General features: G+C 37.0%; 1 protein-coding gene across 1 annotated transcript in view; it reads left to right on the top strand.

Moving 5' to 3' along the window:
• The window catches only part of Ngly1 (N-glycanase 1), an 82,419-nt gene extending 65,806 nt beyond the window's left edge, over positions 1 to 16,613 (top strand). Inside the window, exons 9-12 of the mRNA XM_023718504.1 lie at positions 3,020 to 3,184; positions 8,249 to 8,434; positions 15,247 to 15,424; positions 15,932 to 16,613. Of these exons, the coding sequence (XP_023574272.1) occupies positions 3,020 to 3,184; positions 8,249 to 8,434; positions 15,247 to 15,424; positions 15,932 to 16,107 (705 nt within the window). The 3' untranslated portion in view covers positions 16,108 to 16,613. The remainder of the gene's footprint in view (positions 1 to 3,019; positions 3,185 to 8,248; positions 8,435 to 15,246; positions 15,425 to 15,931) is intronic.
• Positions 16,614 to 17,677: the final 1,064 nt, after the last annotated feature.

Raw genomic sequence — 17,677 nt, 5'->3', positions numbered from 1 at the left:
CCTCCCCTTCCCCCTCCCTTTACTTATTTACTATGAAACCAAGGATGACTTCAAACTCAAGGCAATACTCCTGCCTCAGGCTCCTGAGTGTTGGAATTACAGGTGTGTGCCACCACATCTGGCTAACAGTGACTCCTTCTGAGGAGAGTTATTCAAGGCATCTAAGATGGAAGGTTCATTTCATACATCTTTCATAGTGAAATATTCAATTCTGTACACATGAAGTTTTTTTTTTTTTAATTTAAAAGTAAACTAATTTTGCTTCTGGGAAGCAACCGGAATAGAGCAGATCACCTTAATCTTAGTGATTGACATTCACAATGAAGTCTCAGTTAATTTTTAATTTGTTCTTATTTTTCATGTGTAACCTTTGAGGATCCCAACCTAGAAACCTGGAGTATTTGCTGGACCCCAGTGTTTCAGAAAACTCTGACATTGCTAATGTGTTTTCTCTCCTGCACTTTGATTCTGCTAAGAATGTTTCTTTGTTTTTTAACACCTGAATCACCAGTATGTGCTTAGTTTTCCAGCCTTTTCTCCTCAGCACCAAATGGTTGATCCCAGGGTCTGCTGCCAGCTGAAGAAATAGCCAGTTTCCCTTCTTTCTTGAATATAGAGGTCAAGTGCTTGGATTGCTGAAGGCTGAACCCCATCCCAAGGATCAAATTTTTTAGGCCCCTGCCATTTGGGAACATGGTGCTCAGGAGCTATCGTCTCAAAGCATTTCTTTCACCTTTGCAGCTCTGAGGCTGTAGAGGCTGGAGTCTTGCCGGTTCCTGTGACATCCCCAGGCCATCTTTTCTATTGTTTCATATTTTCTGAAATATCTGGGATTTTCTTGGTAGTCTTTTCCGTAACCAGTTTCTCCTGTTCTATCTTTGCAGACTGCAACTTTACTGGAGCATCCTTTTTTACTAAACCCAATATTCTAAAGCATTCTGCTGTGCTCTGCTCTTTATGCTCAATGTAGATCAGGCTGAAAGCCTTCAACTATGGTCATGCCATGGCTTTAACATTAAACTGCATTGAAATTTCTTTGCCAACTAATTAGATCACTGCTCTTATCTCAGTCTCAGGCAGTCTCTGAATATGAAAAAAACGCAGACAGACTTGGTGCCAAGCCATAACACGTTAGCTGGAGTCTAATGCCCAGTGCAGTCATTCTTCCCAGCAGAAACCTCCCAAGCCTGAGCTTTACCAGCAGCATTTCTATCACCATTCCTGGTCTGTGAGCTCCAACCAAAGTCTCCCCTGGAGTACAGCCTTTGGCCTTCTAGGTTGCCAGTTCCAGAGGCTTCTAAATCACCTAGGTATAATTACAGCAATAACCCCATTTATCTGTCCCAAATTCTGTCTTTCTTACATTAACACTGAGAGTTAAAGGAGTAACAGTTTATTTAACTCACAGTTTGTAAAGATTTCATTCCATAATCAGCTAGTTCCAAGGCAAGGTTGTATGGCAGAGACATTACAGAGGGGAAACAGCTCATGGGAGGAAGAAGGTACTAAAGCAAGCGACAAATGACAAGACTACAAGTAACTAGCAAGCAAGGCTTTTTCTGTCCCTTATGTTGTATATAGGCTACCCATTCTCAGGGTGGATAGCACTCACACCTTTAATCCGAACACTATTAACCCTGGCATTACACCATGAGTCAGTCACACATTGTAGATCCAGCCACCTCTAAAACAGCCCCACCTATAACTGCATGAGGTTTTGTGGGACACCTAAACTTGAGATGTAACACTCTGCTCCTGGCCCATAAAGATTCATCAACATCCCTTTATACAAAAGGCACTTAGTCTATCTCTAAGAGTTGCCAAAATCCTAACAGTTTAAACATTGCTGAAAAGTCTAAGTCTAAAATCTCCAGAGATTTAAGACAAACTCTTAGCTTTAAGCCCCTGTAGAAATGAAAAGAAAGTTGAACACTTCCAATAATCACTGGCACAAAATACACATGTCTGTTTCAAAAGGTACAAATTAGGGGGCTGGGAGTGGGAACAGAGCAAGTCCAAAACCTGCAGGTAAACATTAAGTCCTGTATGTAGTTCTATGTCCAGCATTCAAGACAATCTCTAGCAAGATGTGTACTCCAAAGGGCTTGGGTTGCTCCGCCCCTGTGGCACTGCTAGTGGTACTAGGTCCCGTGGCTTCTCACTTGGGCCTGCTCTGCTCCCTCCTTCCAGCTTTCCTCAGACAATCTATGTTCCTGGCTTCTTCAAACTTCTGAGTTCTTCACTGCATCTTAGGTGTCACAGTTCAGAGCTTCACTCTTAGGGGCACAGTCTGGCTTCCTGTGCCTGCCTTGGAAATCTGGATGACGCTTTCCTGATCCCACGGCTGGTACCAGATTCTGTCTCAGTTACTCTTCCTCCTTGCTGAGATAAAATACCTGAAATCCAGCATTAAGCTAGGAAAGGCTTATTTGGTTTATAGTTTGTAGAAGATACAGATTTCATTGGCTGGGTCCAAGGCGGGTGGCCATGGCAAAGGGATATTGCAGAGGAAAAGCAGTACAAGGCAGGCAGAAGACAGCACAAGCAAACCAGCTACTAGAGGCCAGAAACAGAGGTTTCTTTCTGCTCTTTTTATATTCTGTCTAGTCTACTCAGTTTAGGACAGGGGCCAAACCAATCTGTGGACAGCTTTAGTAATCACACACATGTAATGTTAGTATCACACACTGTAGATCCAGCCACCTGACTGCATGAGGCTTTGGGGGACACCTAGATGCAACCATAACGACAGCCTAGTCCACTGTAGCCCATACAGGAGGTGCTACCTCCATTCTAAACCTGGGACAGTAGAAGTTATGCAGAGAAATGTGTGTTAAATGATTTTTCAACATAAAATTTAGTTTTCCACAGTTTCCTATTTTCCAAATAATATATGCATAGAAATCAAATTTATTGCTTATTTTAAGAGCTCATAAAATACAAATGTTATGTTTCAATTACATTCTTAATTGGACTTTTACATTTCCTTAATCTTTTTTTTTTTTAATATTAATGACAGAGACAACTATCTTTATCAGAAAATAGAAGACAAGAACTTCTGCAGAGGATAATTGTGGAACTTGTTGAATTTATATCTCCCAAAACTCCTAAACCTGGAGAACTTGGTGGAAGAATATCCGGGTCACTGGCTTGGAGAGTAGCTCGAGGTGAAGTGGGTCTAGAGGTATTTAATTTATTCTAGAATGATAGTCCTTTTTAAATTTTTTTTATGTTAAAAGAGACTACAAAATAGCATTAAGACAGAAAAATTACAAATGATAAAGAATTTCACTAACAAAATAATATGAATTTCACAATATTTGTTGTATTGCATAGTGTTTTCTTTAAATTAGTTGTTCATATTACTAGATATGTGTCCTTTTTTTCCTTAATATGTTCTTTGCTTACAGAAAAAAATCCATTGGTCATGGCCTTTCAATTTAGAAATGCAAACAAGTGAAGTGCTAAATTGATTGACATAGTATAATCATAAAATAATTAGCATAGTGTTCTAAAATAGAATTTTCTTGTTTTTACCTTCCTGGTTTTTAGGACAGGATAACTTTTACAAAAGAACAGGCAGAATACACATGTTTCTTAACAAGTTTTTACAAATTCAGCAGCTACAGTGGTGCCTCAGTTCATGAACTTAATTTGTTTCCCAGTTTTGGAAATGATGGCTGCCTTTGTGATTGTGCAAGAAAGATGGCTACAGTCGTATCTGTCCCTCAATGCATGGTTTGCAAACAAAAACAAAATTTTGCCAAATGCTTTTATTTGCAAACAAAATTGTTCATCAACCAGTATACCACAGTATATAATCAGTAGCCAAAACAATGGATTACCAGAATCCTAAAACAAGTATAAGTTTCTTTCTAGTAGCTACCTTGCACTCCCAAAAGTAAGTTTTTATTTGTGTTTTTTGTTTTTTGTTTTTTTTTTTCTTTTAACTCCTTCGTTTTTGAGTTCTCAGGAGAAGTTTTTTATTTGTTGTTGTTTTGTTTTTGTATTTTTTTCGAGAAGGGTCTACAGGGTGTTCAGGGTCTCACCACTAGATGGATGCCTAAGGATCCACCTGTTTACAGCCTCCTAAGAGCTGGGATTACAGGCATGCACCACCATGCCCAGTCTCAATTCTGGTTGTCAACATCTTAAGTTTTACCTTTTATTGTGCAGGTAAAGATTTAGATGAAGTCATGTAGCATAAACTTTTTGTATGTAACTTTTTTTTTTTTAACACATTGTGGTAATGAAACTTTTATGTATTCCCTTTGCTGTGTAATATTCCACTGTGTGAATCCACTATCTTAGTTACTTTTCTCATTGTGGGGCAAAATTCCTGCATTCACAAATTAAAAAAGGGAAGGTTTATTTCCACTCACAGTTTGTAGAAGTTTTACTCTATGCTAAGCTGGCTCCAAGGCAAGATGGCTTGGCAGAGGGACATCGCAGAGGAGAAACGGTTCATGGTGTGTCAGGAAGATGGTAGCAAGCAGCATCCTCCCTTCTTTTTATCCCATGTAGGCTACAGTCCTTTTGGGTACTTCCACCCACACCCAGGGTGGGCCATCCCATTTTCTACGATAACTCAAGATTAGTGGACTAACCTACCACGTACCCTTAATCCCTAGTATGACACATACTGCATCTGTGCACCTTGGAAAAACCCCACCTGTGAGTGCCTGAGGCTTTGGGGGATCATCTAGATATGTGCCATGACAGTAGTATTGTTTATCCTTTTCACTCTTGGTATTTTGGTTGTTTGTAGGTTATCACTATTTTAAAGTGTGCTACAATCAACATTGATTTATGTTTTTCAGTGAATATTTATGTATTTCTATTATATATATACCTAAGTGTGGAATCACAAGGTCATGAGAGTGCAAGTATGTTCAGACTTGGGTAGATACTGCCAGTATTAGTCAGCTTCCCATTACTGCGATACTCCAACACACACAATTTAAAGGAAGAAAGATTTATTTTGGCTTATCAGTCGAGGGTTGGTTGGCTCCAAGACAAAAAGGGCATGCTAGAGGAGAGCTGCTTGGAAGCAGAAAGATAAGGGAAGAGTGGGAACAAGAATACATCCAAGTAACACCCCTCTGCCCCAGTTACCCGCCTCTGAATAGCCCCAGCCTCCTAACAGCACACCCAGCCAAGAACTTAGGAATGGATGTCTACTGGTGAGTATAGTGCCCCCGTAATCCAGTTACCTTCCGTACACTTGAGACTTTGGGAAGACATTTTAGATCTGAACCATAGCACTGCCAGACAGTTTTCCAAAGTGGTTCTGTCAGTTTGCATTCTTAGTAGCAGTCTGTAAGATTTTTTTTTTAATATCTCTGTATTTAGGATTATAGTATCTATCTTTTCAACAATTCTGGTAGTAGATAGTACTGTTCCAGTTGCAGTTTGCATTTTGGTGAGCACTGTATCCTCTTGAAAGTGCCTACTTGGGTTTTTTTGTTTGTTTGTTTTTAGTAAGATTTTAATACATTAAACTTTTTGTTTCCCCATGTGAAAAATTAAAAAGTATGATGGGGAAGTACAGAATTTGGTTAATTCAAGTGATGAGAGTATATTCTGTGGTGTATGTTTGCATATGTCTAGCATTGGCAAAATCATTGCATTTGGGGGATTTTTGTTTTCTGAGGCAGGCTTTAGCTTTGTAGTTCAGGCCTTGAACTAACTTTGTAGCTCAGAATGGTCTCAAGCTCACGGCAGTCATCCTGCCTCAGCCTCCCACATGCTAGGATTATGGCTGTATACCACAAACCAAGAAATAATTGTTGGTGTGGCTTCTATTATATTTTCAGGCTTATTTTAGTATTGTCATTTGATTGATCTCTAGAAATTATTTAATTGTTATTTAACAATGGAAATTTGATTTTTTTTCCCTTTGGTTTTTTGAGATAGGGTCTCTATGTAGTTAAGAAGGCCTTTGGTTCATCATGTAGCACCCAGGCTGTCTTCAGCCTCAAGGCAGTCCTCCTGCTTCAGCCGCCCATGTGCTGGGATTGCAGGTGTGTGCCCCCACACCTGATGGAAATTTAATTTCTATAGTTAAGTCCTGCTTATGAGCCAGGTGAAAGGCAGTGTGCTTGGTTCTATAATGAACACTAAAAAAGTACAATAGATTGTCTCTTGCCCTAGGGAATTTCAAATTGATTCACTGGAGAGTATTTAATATATGTATCTAACAACATATGTAATAAAAATGATTTAAAGGAAAATAATTCATCATATATCAGTTTTAAACGATCCAAACAAATTAAAGTTTATACAACTTTTTCTAAATTTGCCATTGATACAGTTCATTCCTCTACTGAGAGAAAATGCCCAAAAGGAGTGAATTATCTCCGATGAATTTTATGTTTGCATTTTAATTTATGCTATCATCTGTAGCAGACATTTAGAAGTATTGGTTCAGCCATAGAATTACCAGAACTAAACTCAACAAATAATTCACATCACTGTTGATGCAGTGCAAGTTGCAAGTATAAATCTAAATGAAGCCAATTTGAAGAGAGCTGATTCAATTCACAGCTGTGTTCAATTTAAAACATAGATATTATAAGTTAATGCTAAAAAATTTGGAATTAAATTTTACATTTGGAAAATGAAGGAAACATTGTCAGTATTATTTTCAGAAAGACAATTGATCCTTTCTAAATTAGTACCTAATCCGATTAGATTTTGCAGCTGGTTTGTGTCAACATATGAAATTCCTTTGATTAAAAAAGAAAGAAAAAGAGGGGCTGGGGAAGTAGCTCAGTGGTAGAGTGCTCACCTCGCATACTTGAGGCCTTGGACTCAGTCCCCCGCACTGGAAAGAAAAGAGAAGAAAACAGTTGGAAAGTGTTTGTTATTTGCTCTTTGTGGCATGTACATCAACCCATAATTATAAAATCAGTTTCTAAAAGTAATAAACTCTTTGTGTACCTTTCTGGCATCAATATTCATAGATTTTGCTAGAGAATTTCTTTTTCATAATTTAATATGGCTGTTTTAAATTCTGACAGTGATACTTTTTGTGTGTGCTTGAGATATATTGTGCTGATTGATTCTTACGCATCCAGTGTTTATATTTTTAATACTGTCTAAAGCTTAACAAAAAAGCATTGCCTACCAGACTGATCAATTAGTAATTACTACAGCAGGATGTTGAAACAGATAAGTGGTGCTCAGCAGTGCATGATTTTCCCCTTAAGGGGCCCTTTGACAGTGTCTTCAGATATGTTAGTTGTCATGACTCAGAAGAGGGGCAATGCCACTGACACCTAGTAGACATAGAATGCTAACAACTTGCCCTGAACAGGGCACCCTCTTCTACCAAGTACTACTATGGCTGTACATAGCGAAAAGAGGCAATGAGTTACTGGCACATAAGAGCACGAGGCAAATGTGTCTTCTCTTTCAAATGTTAGATTCACTCATATCAGGAAATAGGGATTATTTTATACTGAAATAAACAGTTTATTTTGGAATCGGGTACGAAAATTATGTGGAATTTTAACAAAAAAATGAGTTATTACAGTAATTTCACACATTCAGATGACAGTATTAAGCTGTGTCAGACAATCCTAGGTTAGAGTACTAGGAAAGGACATTCTGATGAAACGACTATAGTTTGAGGCCAAATGGATAAGACAGAAGCAAGTATATGGAGATAAGAAAGAATGCCATTCCAGCGAGACTGAACAGTATGTGCCAAGGACCTGTGACAGGAACCAACTGCACATTTTTGAAGAACCAAAATGTAGTGGGAGCATAAAAATAAAAGAGAAAAGGAACATGAGTCTGAAGCAGGTTTTGAGGGGACAAATACTGAGCCTGTAACTCAGTGGTAATGACTTTGGAGTTTAAGTACTGTGAAGTGAGTGAAACAGAAGAGAGACATAGCCTCATTTACATTTTAAAAAGCTCTCTTTTGTCACTATGTGGCACATGGATACAAAAGGAGATACAGTTTGAACACAAGGAAGTCAATTTGAGGAGACTGTTGTAGTAGGCCAGATAATAGGTAGTGGTGGTGCTGGTGCTAAAAATGAACAGTGAGTGAATTCAGATAGCTCACAGATCGCAAAAATTAAGTCAGAGCTCATACTTTTCATCTTCACTAATATTGTCTAGATTTTCTATTGGTATAAGTATTTTCTTTTTAAAGAGTCTCTTACTAATATACATAGTATGTACTCTTTTAATATCTACCATAAAGTCAAAAAACTAATTCTGCTTTCTTTTTAAGAGAAAGGAAATCCTGCTCGTTCCATCTAAAAATGAAAAGATTTCTAAACAAATGTACCTTTGTTACAATATTGTGAAAGATCATTATGTCCGAGTTTCAAATAACAATCAAACCATTTCTGGATGGGAGAACGGAGTGTGGAAAATGGAATCCATATTCAGAAAAGTTGAGACAGACTGGAACATGGTAATTTAATGCATAATACTGTTTAGAACCTTTGTTGTTGTTTAAACAAATATAAATTGGCTTCATTTTTCAGTTGTACATAATGTGAAAACTGATATCAAAATTGATTTTAGTAATTCTTTAACTTTGAAAAGGAAATCTCATTCCCATGTAGTCAAAAGTATATTATAAATTCTTGGTTTATATCAAGGAAATATCCATTTTCATCAAAAAGTCTACATTTAATACTTTTATGGAGAAAAAAGGTCAAGTCACTGATCCGAATCACTTTCTTCATGACTGTGTTAAGTATATTGCAATTAATTTTCTTGACAGATACATATTGATAACCTACTAAATGTAGACTTTTAGCAAGCGTAATACATTTACTAAAAAGTTCCAGGGAACTAAGCAACTAATTAGCTTTCATTTCATAAGAATGGAGATGACTGGCCAGCGGTATTGGTTATTTTTTTCTGTGTCCTAGAATATTAAGTAAGTAAATGGATTCTTAGACTGTAAAATTTGTTAGCAGTTTGTACATTATTGTTACATGTTAGCAATAACAAGAGGCTTTGCTTTTAAACTTCTCTACTTGTTAGAAACATACCATAAACTCAGAACTATTTATGTAACCTCAGTAGCATAGATTATTAATAGATTTTCATAAGCTTTAATTAATTTATAAAAAGATTTTAAAGTTAACTTGTCAAGATATTTGAGTGGGCAGGAAGTTGTTCACTTGTAAACAGTTAGATAGATTTTGAAAGTAATAGGTTAACAGCTGCCAGTGTTTATGAGTGTCTACTGTGTGCTATCACTATAGTAGGAGTTCATTAGAGCACCAAGCAAATGCAGAAATCATGTCTCTATTTTGTTTTAATTTCTCCCAAATCCTAAGTTTGTATTTCAAAGCTTATCTGGCATTTAACCATGTATGTCCATTTAAATCATACTTCAAATAATAAAATTATAGATCTTTTTCTGTTAAACCAAGAATATGGAATTGTTAAAATTATAAATTTGTACATTTTCTTCTCTAGCTAAAGAAATGCATAAAAAATACAATTTTTAAATTTCAAGGTGGGGCTGGGGATTTGGCTCAGCAGTAGAACACTTGCCTAGCAAGCTGTATGCCCTGGGTTCAGTTCTCGGCACCAAAAATAAAAAAAAAATAAATAAACTTCTCCCAAAATTTCAAGGTGCATATACATATATCTGTCTGATCATGTAGCTGATAAAAAAAAAATGTACATCTTCTGGAGGGCTATCCTTCACCTAAAAATTCTAAACAGAAAGCAGCATAGAAGTGCTGTTTACTTGAAGACATGTCTATACATGCTGAACTGAAGAAAAATCAAGCATTTCTTTCTAACCAGTAGTGTTCCTAGAAAAGTAATGGTGGGGAAAATAATGAGGTATTGCAGAAGATGTGATACAGGGAGCATACTGCTATTTTGTAGCATATTTCTTTGTCTTACACACTCATTTGTTCATCAACAAATATGTATTTAGTGCCTGTTGTGCTAGGCATTGTACCTGGTTACATAGATCAGAGTTAAAGATTCCTCCCCTCACAATCTAGCAAGGAAACCAAAGCACAAACAGCCATCGTAACCACCATGCACAGTGCTATAATAAGAATATCAGCACATTGCTATGGAAACACTGAGGTGGGAGTGATTATCTCTGGCTGTGGGTGTTGGGCAGAGCTCCCCAGAGCAGGTGATGTCTGAGCTGGACGCTGAAGGATGAGTAGGTGTGCAGTAGGCAGGGAAACGGACGTGAAGTGCATGGCCTGTTTTGAGATCTCTAAATAGAACATTGTGGCCATAGAAAAATGCCTTGCATGAGAAGAAGTTAAATAATGTAAATGAAATGTGAGGCCATTAAATAGAAAACAGATCCTTCTTCAAGAAAACCGTATGCCGTGATGTACTTTAGTGCAGAGTAAGTTTTGGGGTTTTTTGTTTGATTGGCTGGCTGGTTGGTTGGTTGGTTGTTGTTTTTTGTTTGTTTGTTTCAGTACTGAGGATTGAACCCTGGGCCTTCACCCCGAACTATACCCTGAGCCGTTTGTTTGTTTGTTTGTTTGTTTGTTTGTTTGTTTTTCTTCATTTGAAACAGTCTTGCTAGGTTGCCAGCTGGACTAGAATTTGAAAGCCTCCTGCCTCAACCTCCCAAGCTGCTAGGATTATAGGTGAATGAGTCCATTCCAAATGCAATATTTAGTATCCAATTAATAAAAATATCAAATCTACGTGTACACAGTGATAACCTAGGAGAACCAGTTGTCGTTAAGCCTTATGTATTCTGTCTAAATTGCTGTTCCTAGTTTGTGCCAGCGTGCTGTCAGCCAGCTACCCTCTAGCTCCAAGCCCTTCTTCAGTAATCTCCAACCTCATATCATGACATATCACATGCGGCTGCTCTCAGACGTTTAGAACCAATCCTTAGCTTCTCAGAGAGGTCTTTTCGAGGGGCACGTAGACTTACTAAACGTTGCTACTTACATTGTTCAGTGGTATTGTACATTGAAAATATAAAAAGCTAATCAAGAGCAGTAGACATTTTGGGAAGCAAGTAGTAACCCCTGGATAAAGGTGATGTAAAATTCCTCAGTAGTCCCCATGCATCTGCCCTGATTCCTTCAAAGATGGGCTCAACTCGGTGGCTAGAAAAATGCCTTTAAAACCTCAGTTGTTACTAGCTCCTCGTGTAAGAAACACATCCATGTCTCTTTGGAGGCAGGCCCGTGCTTTCTCCTCAGGCCTTGCCTCATTCTGTGCTACCACTTGTCCTCTGCACTGCAACTGCACTGACCTTCTACCTTCACCTCCCAGACTTTCCTTTTGGTCTGAATTATTCTTATTTTCCACAATTGCCTGAAACCTCAGTCCCTCCTGTCTCAGCTAACTAGATGTATTTTACTCTTTATAGATTTATTGTACCACATGTCCTTCATTACATTGATTCAAGATATGTGTATGAAAAGATTATCTCTCCCTCTCATGAACAGAGACCTACCTTGTTATTTCTTACTCACCTTTGCACTGATGTTTCCAGGATAGTACCTAATACTGTGTGTTTACTAAAGATTGTTGAATGTAAGAGTGATTGCATGTATGTAGCATAAATCCCACACTGCTCTGAGGCTATGTAAAACACTGGATATTGTGCTTTGTTCACAGTATCCCTTGGATCCTTGCAGATACTTTTGAGCAGTTTTATTACTCTTCATCAATAGTTTTTAGCACTTTTTGGTGCATGGCGTTATGTCACAAATTCACATGTACAGTGTCAGAAGCCAATGAATTAAAAGGCAAGCCTCGAGGTATATATACATCAGCTAGTGTAAAATAGACACAGGTGAGCCAACTGTTTAGATTAATGGAGTAAACACTACAATAATGACACTAGAATAATATGAGTCTTTTATGATGCTGAGAGAGGGAAGAAAAAGGGACAAGACACTAACTTTTTAAATCAGAAAAGTTTTTGCAGAATAAATAATATCTGAATGAGCTTTTCTAAGAAGAGGAAGAAGGACAGTTTCTCAGTTCTAGGACAGGATGTGGAAAGAGAGGGTGTTTAGGGCCTGAGAAATAGCACGTGGAAAAGCAATTAGGTAAAAAACATCTGGTCTATTCAGGGAAGAGTAAGTAATAGGGAATAAGGAGGAGAATAGTGGGAAATGAGACCACAGAGATGAACAACTGCCAGATTTCTGGATTTTGATTGCCTTGCAATTAGGCAATAGGAAACATGGAACGATTCAGGGAGGGGAAGGACGTGATCACACTTGTGTTCCTAGAGAGGTACTTAGATAAGCTAAAAATAGAATAAAGCCGCTATGTAGAAACATTCAACGCTCAGGAGGCTGATGCAGGAAATTGCAGATTGGAGGCCAGCCTGGGCTCCCTAGTGAGACCATATCCAAAGAGAGACTGAGACAGGAGAGATTTAAATATGGTGGGAACTGAGGTAGATTCATATTTCATTTCAGTATGGAATAACTAAAAATAGGACTCAAGCAATTCTAGTATACTAGTATTGGATTAAAACCCCTTGAAGTATAGCTGCTCTGCTGGATATCTGTATAGCAGTGCCTGACTGTGGGGCGCCTGTTGTATGGTGAGCTTAATTAAAGTGCATCTTCACAGCCTAAGCAGAATAATTTTAAAGAGTATGTCAAAAAACAACCTCAAACAGTGCACTAAAAAACACATCCCCAGGAAATCAAAAATTTTGAGCAAAAATCTTCTGTGTTGTACATAAAATACCTAAACTAACATGCAGATTGTTCTCAGTCCTGAAAATAGTAGTTATACCACAATTCAGAGGTCAAGTTCTGTTCATGTACATCATAAGTAATACAGCTTAGAGTTTGTGTTACAGACATAACTGGTCTTGTTTTCACTGGCAGGTTGTGTTCACCTGTACATGCTTACAGATGCTAAAGAGAGGAGGGTGGGTCTCTGGGTATAGTATAGAATTCAGTCTATAAAAAACTCTGTAATTACTGATTTTATTGGCATGGCTGTTTCACCTTTTACACAAATCTATGGATTGTAAGACTACAAAAACAAGCATATAAAGCTACATAATAATTAAACTTATGAATTAAAAAACACAGCAGACAAAACTTATTAATAGTTAGGGAGTTAGGAACAATCAGTAGTTTAAAAATACACTTTTTTCCCTAAACAAATGAATATTTGAAAACTTAGAACTTACTCTTCTCAGTTACATGGTGATCTAATAGTATTCGTTGTACATATGATCATAATTGGTGGTTTTTGTAAAAACACTGTTTCTTTGGTGCTTTTTAAATTACCAATTCAATATATAAGTGGTGATTAAAAATGTGGTAAAAGTTTTTAAATTATTGCAGTAAAAGATACATTGCTATTAATTCCCAGTTATTCTCCTTGGTATCTTCCCAAAAGAATCAAAAACATCACACTGCAGCAATACATGCACACCCATATTTATAGCAGCATGGTTTGTATTTGCTAAATCTTGGAAACAACCCAAATGCCCATCAATGGGTGCATAATGGATACATGAATAAAGAAGATGTGAGATATTGAGAGAGAGAGAGAGAGAGAGAGAGAGAGAGAGAGAGAGAGAGGAAGAAAGGAAGAAAAAGAGAGATTGTTTCCTTTGAGTCCTCTAGGATGTGTGATGTATAAAGCCATAAAGAGCGAGAGCTTGAGACATTTCTAGCTAAATGGTACACCTTAAGGCCAATACTATTAAGTTAATTGGACACACGTGTAGATATAACATTGTCTCATTAGTGTGAGAAACTGAAAATATAAATAAGGACCAAAATGTATAACAGAGATTGTGAAATAGGAAGAAATGGCTCACCTAGGGAAGTGTGGAATGAGGAAGGAAGAAAAGAAGGGAAAAGAAAGAAAGAAAAAAGAATAAAGTGGAAATAAAGCTTTTGTAAATGAGGGAAAGAGGGGTTGAAGAGAGGGGAGAGGAGTGGGGAAAAAAGAGTTGATACATCATGTGCAGGTACAAATTCCCTATGATAAATGTGATAATTACATACATCTAAATTGTGCCACCAAAATTAATTTCAAAACAAAAGATTTTCTCCAGGTCTTTCTAGGTTGTCTTTGTCCCAGGAACCTTTTGTTTGGTATGTCATTCCCAAATAACCTCTTTTACTAGCCACTCTTGTAGAGGAGTTTATTAAGGCACAGATAATCATAGATGAGACTCCACGCCCAGGAGTTTAGGATTAGTGCAACCTTTGACTCCCAGCGAGGATGACTGCAGTTCTGAAACCTCGTGGGTGCAAATCTGAACCCCCAGTTCTTACAAGCAGCTGTAAGAAGAATGTACACAGGAAGCTCATGTGAGCATTAAAGAATGCTTTAGCAAGACTTCCCTGAACTTGGGTAGAGCAGTTGACAGTTCCACACATCTAGATTTCTAACACAGTTGACTATTCATATCTAGTCTGAGAAATTCAAAATCATTTTAATTGGAGAGTAACTAGTTATATATCCCTGACTGCTGGTTCTGAAATCTTTCAAAGCGGGGCTGGGGAGATAGCACAGTAGAATAAGCACTTCCCTGGCAAGCGCAAGAGCCTGAGTTCAATCCCTGGTTCCGGACAAAATAAGTAAATAAAATCTTTAAAAGTAACAGGCATATTTAACCTAAGGAAGAGCAGCTATAGGTTGCTGAGTAGACAATTATGTTCTATGTGTTACCTTTCACTATTTGCCCCAGGACAAATTAGCAAGAGGTATTTGCGAAAGAATTAAGTCTAACTTGCAAATGTGCATGTTTGCATGTATATTTTTAATACTTAATAAATTAAATCCCGTGAATCTAAAAACTGCCTCCAGAGGGTTTATGATACGGCTAAGTTAGATTAAATAGAAAAAACATGAAATAAGATACTTCAAATAAAATATTGGCAGTTGAAGGTGGGTTGGATATTGCAGAGAACATTGAAAGCTAAGTAGAAGATAAATTACAGGTCATTTAAAATCTTAACATTTTAGCACTATTCATAAGTCATTTTCTGTGAACTTTTTAAAAGACTGGTTTACCAAAATTTGCTTAGCTTGCCAGCGTTTGAAGCTGTACTTATGGGACACCTACTCTGTAGTAAAGTTCTTCAAAAGGTACTACAGACAAAAAATGCTAATAAAGGAAAAAATGTTAGCAGTAACCATGTTTTGGTGGGAGAATTAGTTTTTGATAATTGTTTACAGCACCCTATGACAATAAAACATTTCACTATTTTCTACACTATTTGATTTTCCTAACAATTCCTTTTCTCTTTTCCTATATTTTTTTAGGTGTATTTAGCTCGAAAAGAGGGATCATCTTTTGCTTATATTTCTTGGAAGTTTGAGTGTGGGTCCGTTGGCCTGAAAATAGAGAGCATTTCCATTAAGACAAGTAGTCAGACCTTTGAGACAGGAACAATAAAATGGAAATTGCGATCTGATACAGCACAAGTAGACCTGACAGGTGGTAAGCATTTGACTGCAGGATTAATCGTGCAGTGTTAATTTGCTGCTCTGAAGACTATTTATTTGAGATGTAGCTCTTAATGTTTTCATACCAAGGATTATTCATAATGTTAGAGCAGAAACATTTTTTATTAGTCTGTATCTGTAATACATAATATATTTTGGGGTGGGAATTTGTATGTGTGATCATTTTCAATTCTTTTACCTCCTCCCTTACCTCTGCTTCCTCTAAACTCCTCCTCCCTCTTTAAAAAAAAATCTACCTTCTTGTTTCCTACTAAGAAATATTTTAAAAATGAAAAATGATTTAACCTTGTATCAGAAAGACTGATACAAATGCTAGAAGGAAAATCATGTGTTTATTTCAAATGATACATGTCCTCCATGACAAGTAATATGTATTTTTTAAAGATTGATTTTTATCTTTAATCAGCTTACACAAAATGCATTATATAACTATACTTTTTAAATTACAAAATGCAGTGTTAATTTTTTTCTCCTCCAACAGATAAAAATCTTCGTTCCTACCATGGCTTTTCTGGTGCCACAGAAGTTATTTTGGAAGCAGAGTTAAGCAAAGGAGATGGTGATGTTGCTTGGCAACATACCCAGCTGTTTAGACAAAGCCTAAATGACCTTGAAGAAAATTGTTTGGAGATAATTATAAAATTTAATGACCTCTGAGAACTTGAATTTATAGAAAAGCTGACAATAATCAAGGACCAACATAGTCCTTTGGCTCAGTGCATGCTCGGTTGGCAAATCATGGCTTGGTGCTAGCGTATTTTGCTGGCTCTCCATCATGTAACCTTCATTGAATTATATCTTTATAATGTGGACTCTTCCGACACCATGAATTAAAAGCTCTCTTTCATCTGTAACTGTAGTTTAGTACTCAGTCTTCTTGCTCCCAGGAGAGTTGAATCTAAATACCCTAAGTATAGTGTCAAAAATAAAATAATGGTATTCATGTTTAAATGCTGTTCATGATTTTGATAAAATCGTCAGCTAATAGTAATTTTAACATTTTCTCATCAGCTACTGATTTCTTTGCAAGTGATCAAGTTAGATTTTAAGAGTCTTTAAGTTTTAAAAATTGTGAAAGCACAGAATCTCCTAAGTTGTGATACATGAAAATTTTTATGACTGTAAATATGTAGGCATTTAGGAAATAAAATTATTTTGCCTTATATCTTGTTAGTGTTTACTTTGACAAATACAGATTTTTACTATGAATACTAAATATTGAAAACCACCCGAGTAGATATATCATGAAAACATTTAACATTGACAGCATAAATTTACAGATACATTGCAAGTTACTTGAAAATGCTTTATATTTGAGTTGGATTTTTTTATCTTGACTTTGAAACTGTGTAAATTTACTGTACAGCAATTGGACTACAGTAGTAATTTTTTGTGGGTGTCGCCTGTTACCTCTCCAGTTAAGCTAAATGAACATTTGTTAAGCATAGTGTGCAAAGCTTTGTGATCAAGCTGTGGAGGAAGCAGTCGTGATAAAGGCACAGCCCTAGGCCTACATTTTCCTTTTCAATATTCTGAAAAGTGAGTTCTCAACTGTTCTTACAAGAAAAAGACACGTTCAGAGATTCTTATCTGGTGCAATTCTGTAGAAAATGACATTACAAAGTATATAATATCCTAAAACAAAAGCTTTAATCATAGTCACAATTCTGTTAAGACTCATTTTCTTGCAAAAATTATATTTCAGGGTCAGAGAGATAGGTCAGCATGGCAAATGTAAGGACCCAGGGTTGATCCCCAGTACCTATTGCCATGCTTGCCCCACCCGAGCAGGCCACCAAAACTGGTCCTGTGGTGCACGCCTGTAATCCCAGCGCTGAGGAGGCTGAGCTAGGAGGATCACTTGTGGCTGAGGAGTGTAGTGAGAGCCTGTACAAAACAAAGAACAAAAATTATATTTCAAAAGAATCTGTGCAGCTGAAGATGTGAATATGTTTTGAATATTAGTTTTCTGTAACTCTCAGACTCTGAGTTAAATAGAGCATCCTATAAAGGCCAAAATTAGAGAAAGCTGACACTTGTGGTGTTTGGTGTAGGTGGCACTTGGTGATCCACAGTTTTATAAAGATGGCAACATAACCATTGGAACTCAACTGAATATACTTTATGATGAAAGAGAATAAATTCTAATTTTTATGTAGCTTTAATAATAAAAATGATTGGAGTTCAGGTGTATATTCATAGACTTGAACTGGCAAGGAGAAAAGTA

The sequence above is a fragment of the Octodon degus genome, unplaced genomic scaffold (assembly GCF_000260255.1).
Source record: "Octodon degus isolate 3935 unplaced genomic scaffold, OctDeg1.0 scaffold00059, whole genome shotgun sequence".
Lineage (NCBI taxonomy): Eukaryota > Metazoa > Chordata > Mammalia > Rodentia > Octodontidae > Octodon > Octodon degus.
Note: the sequence above shows the minus strand (reverse complement) of the source record. Positions and strands in the feature narration are given on the sequence as shown.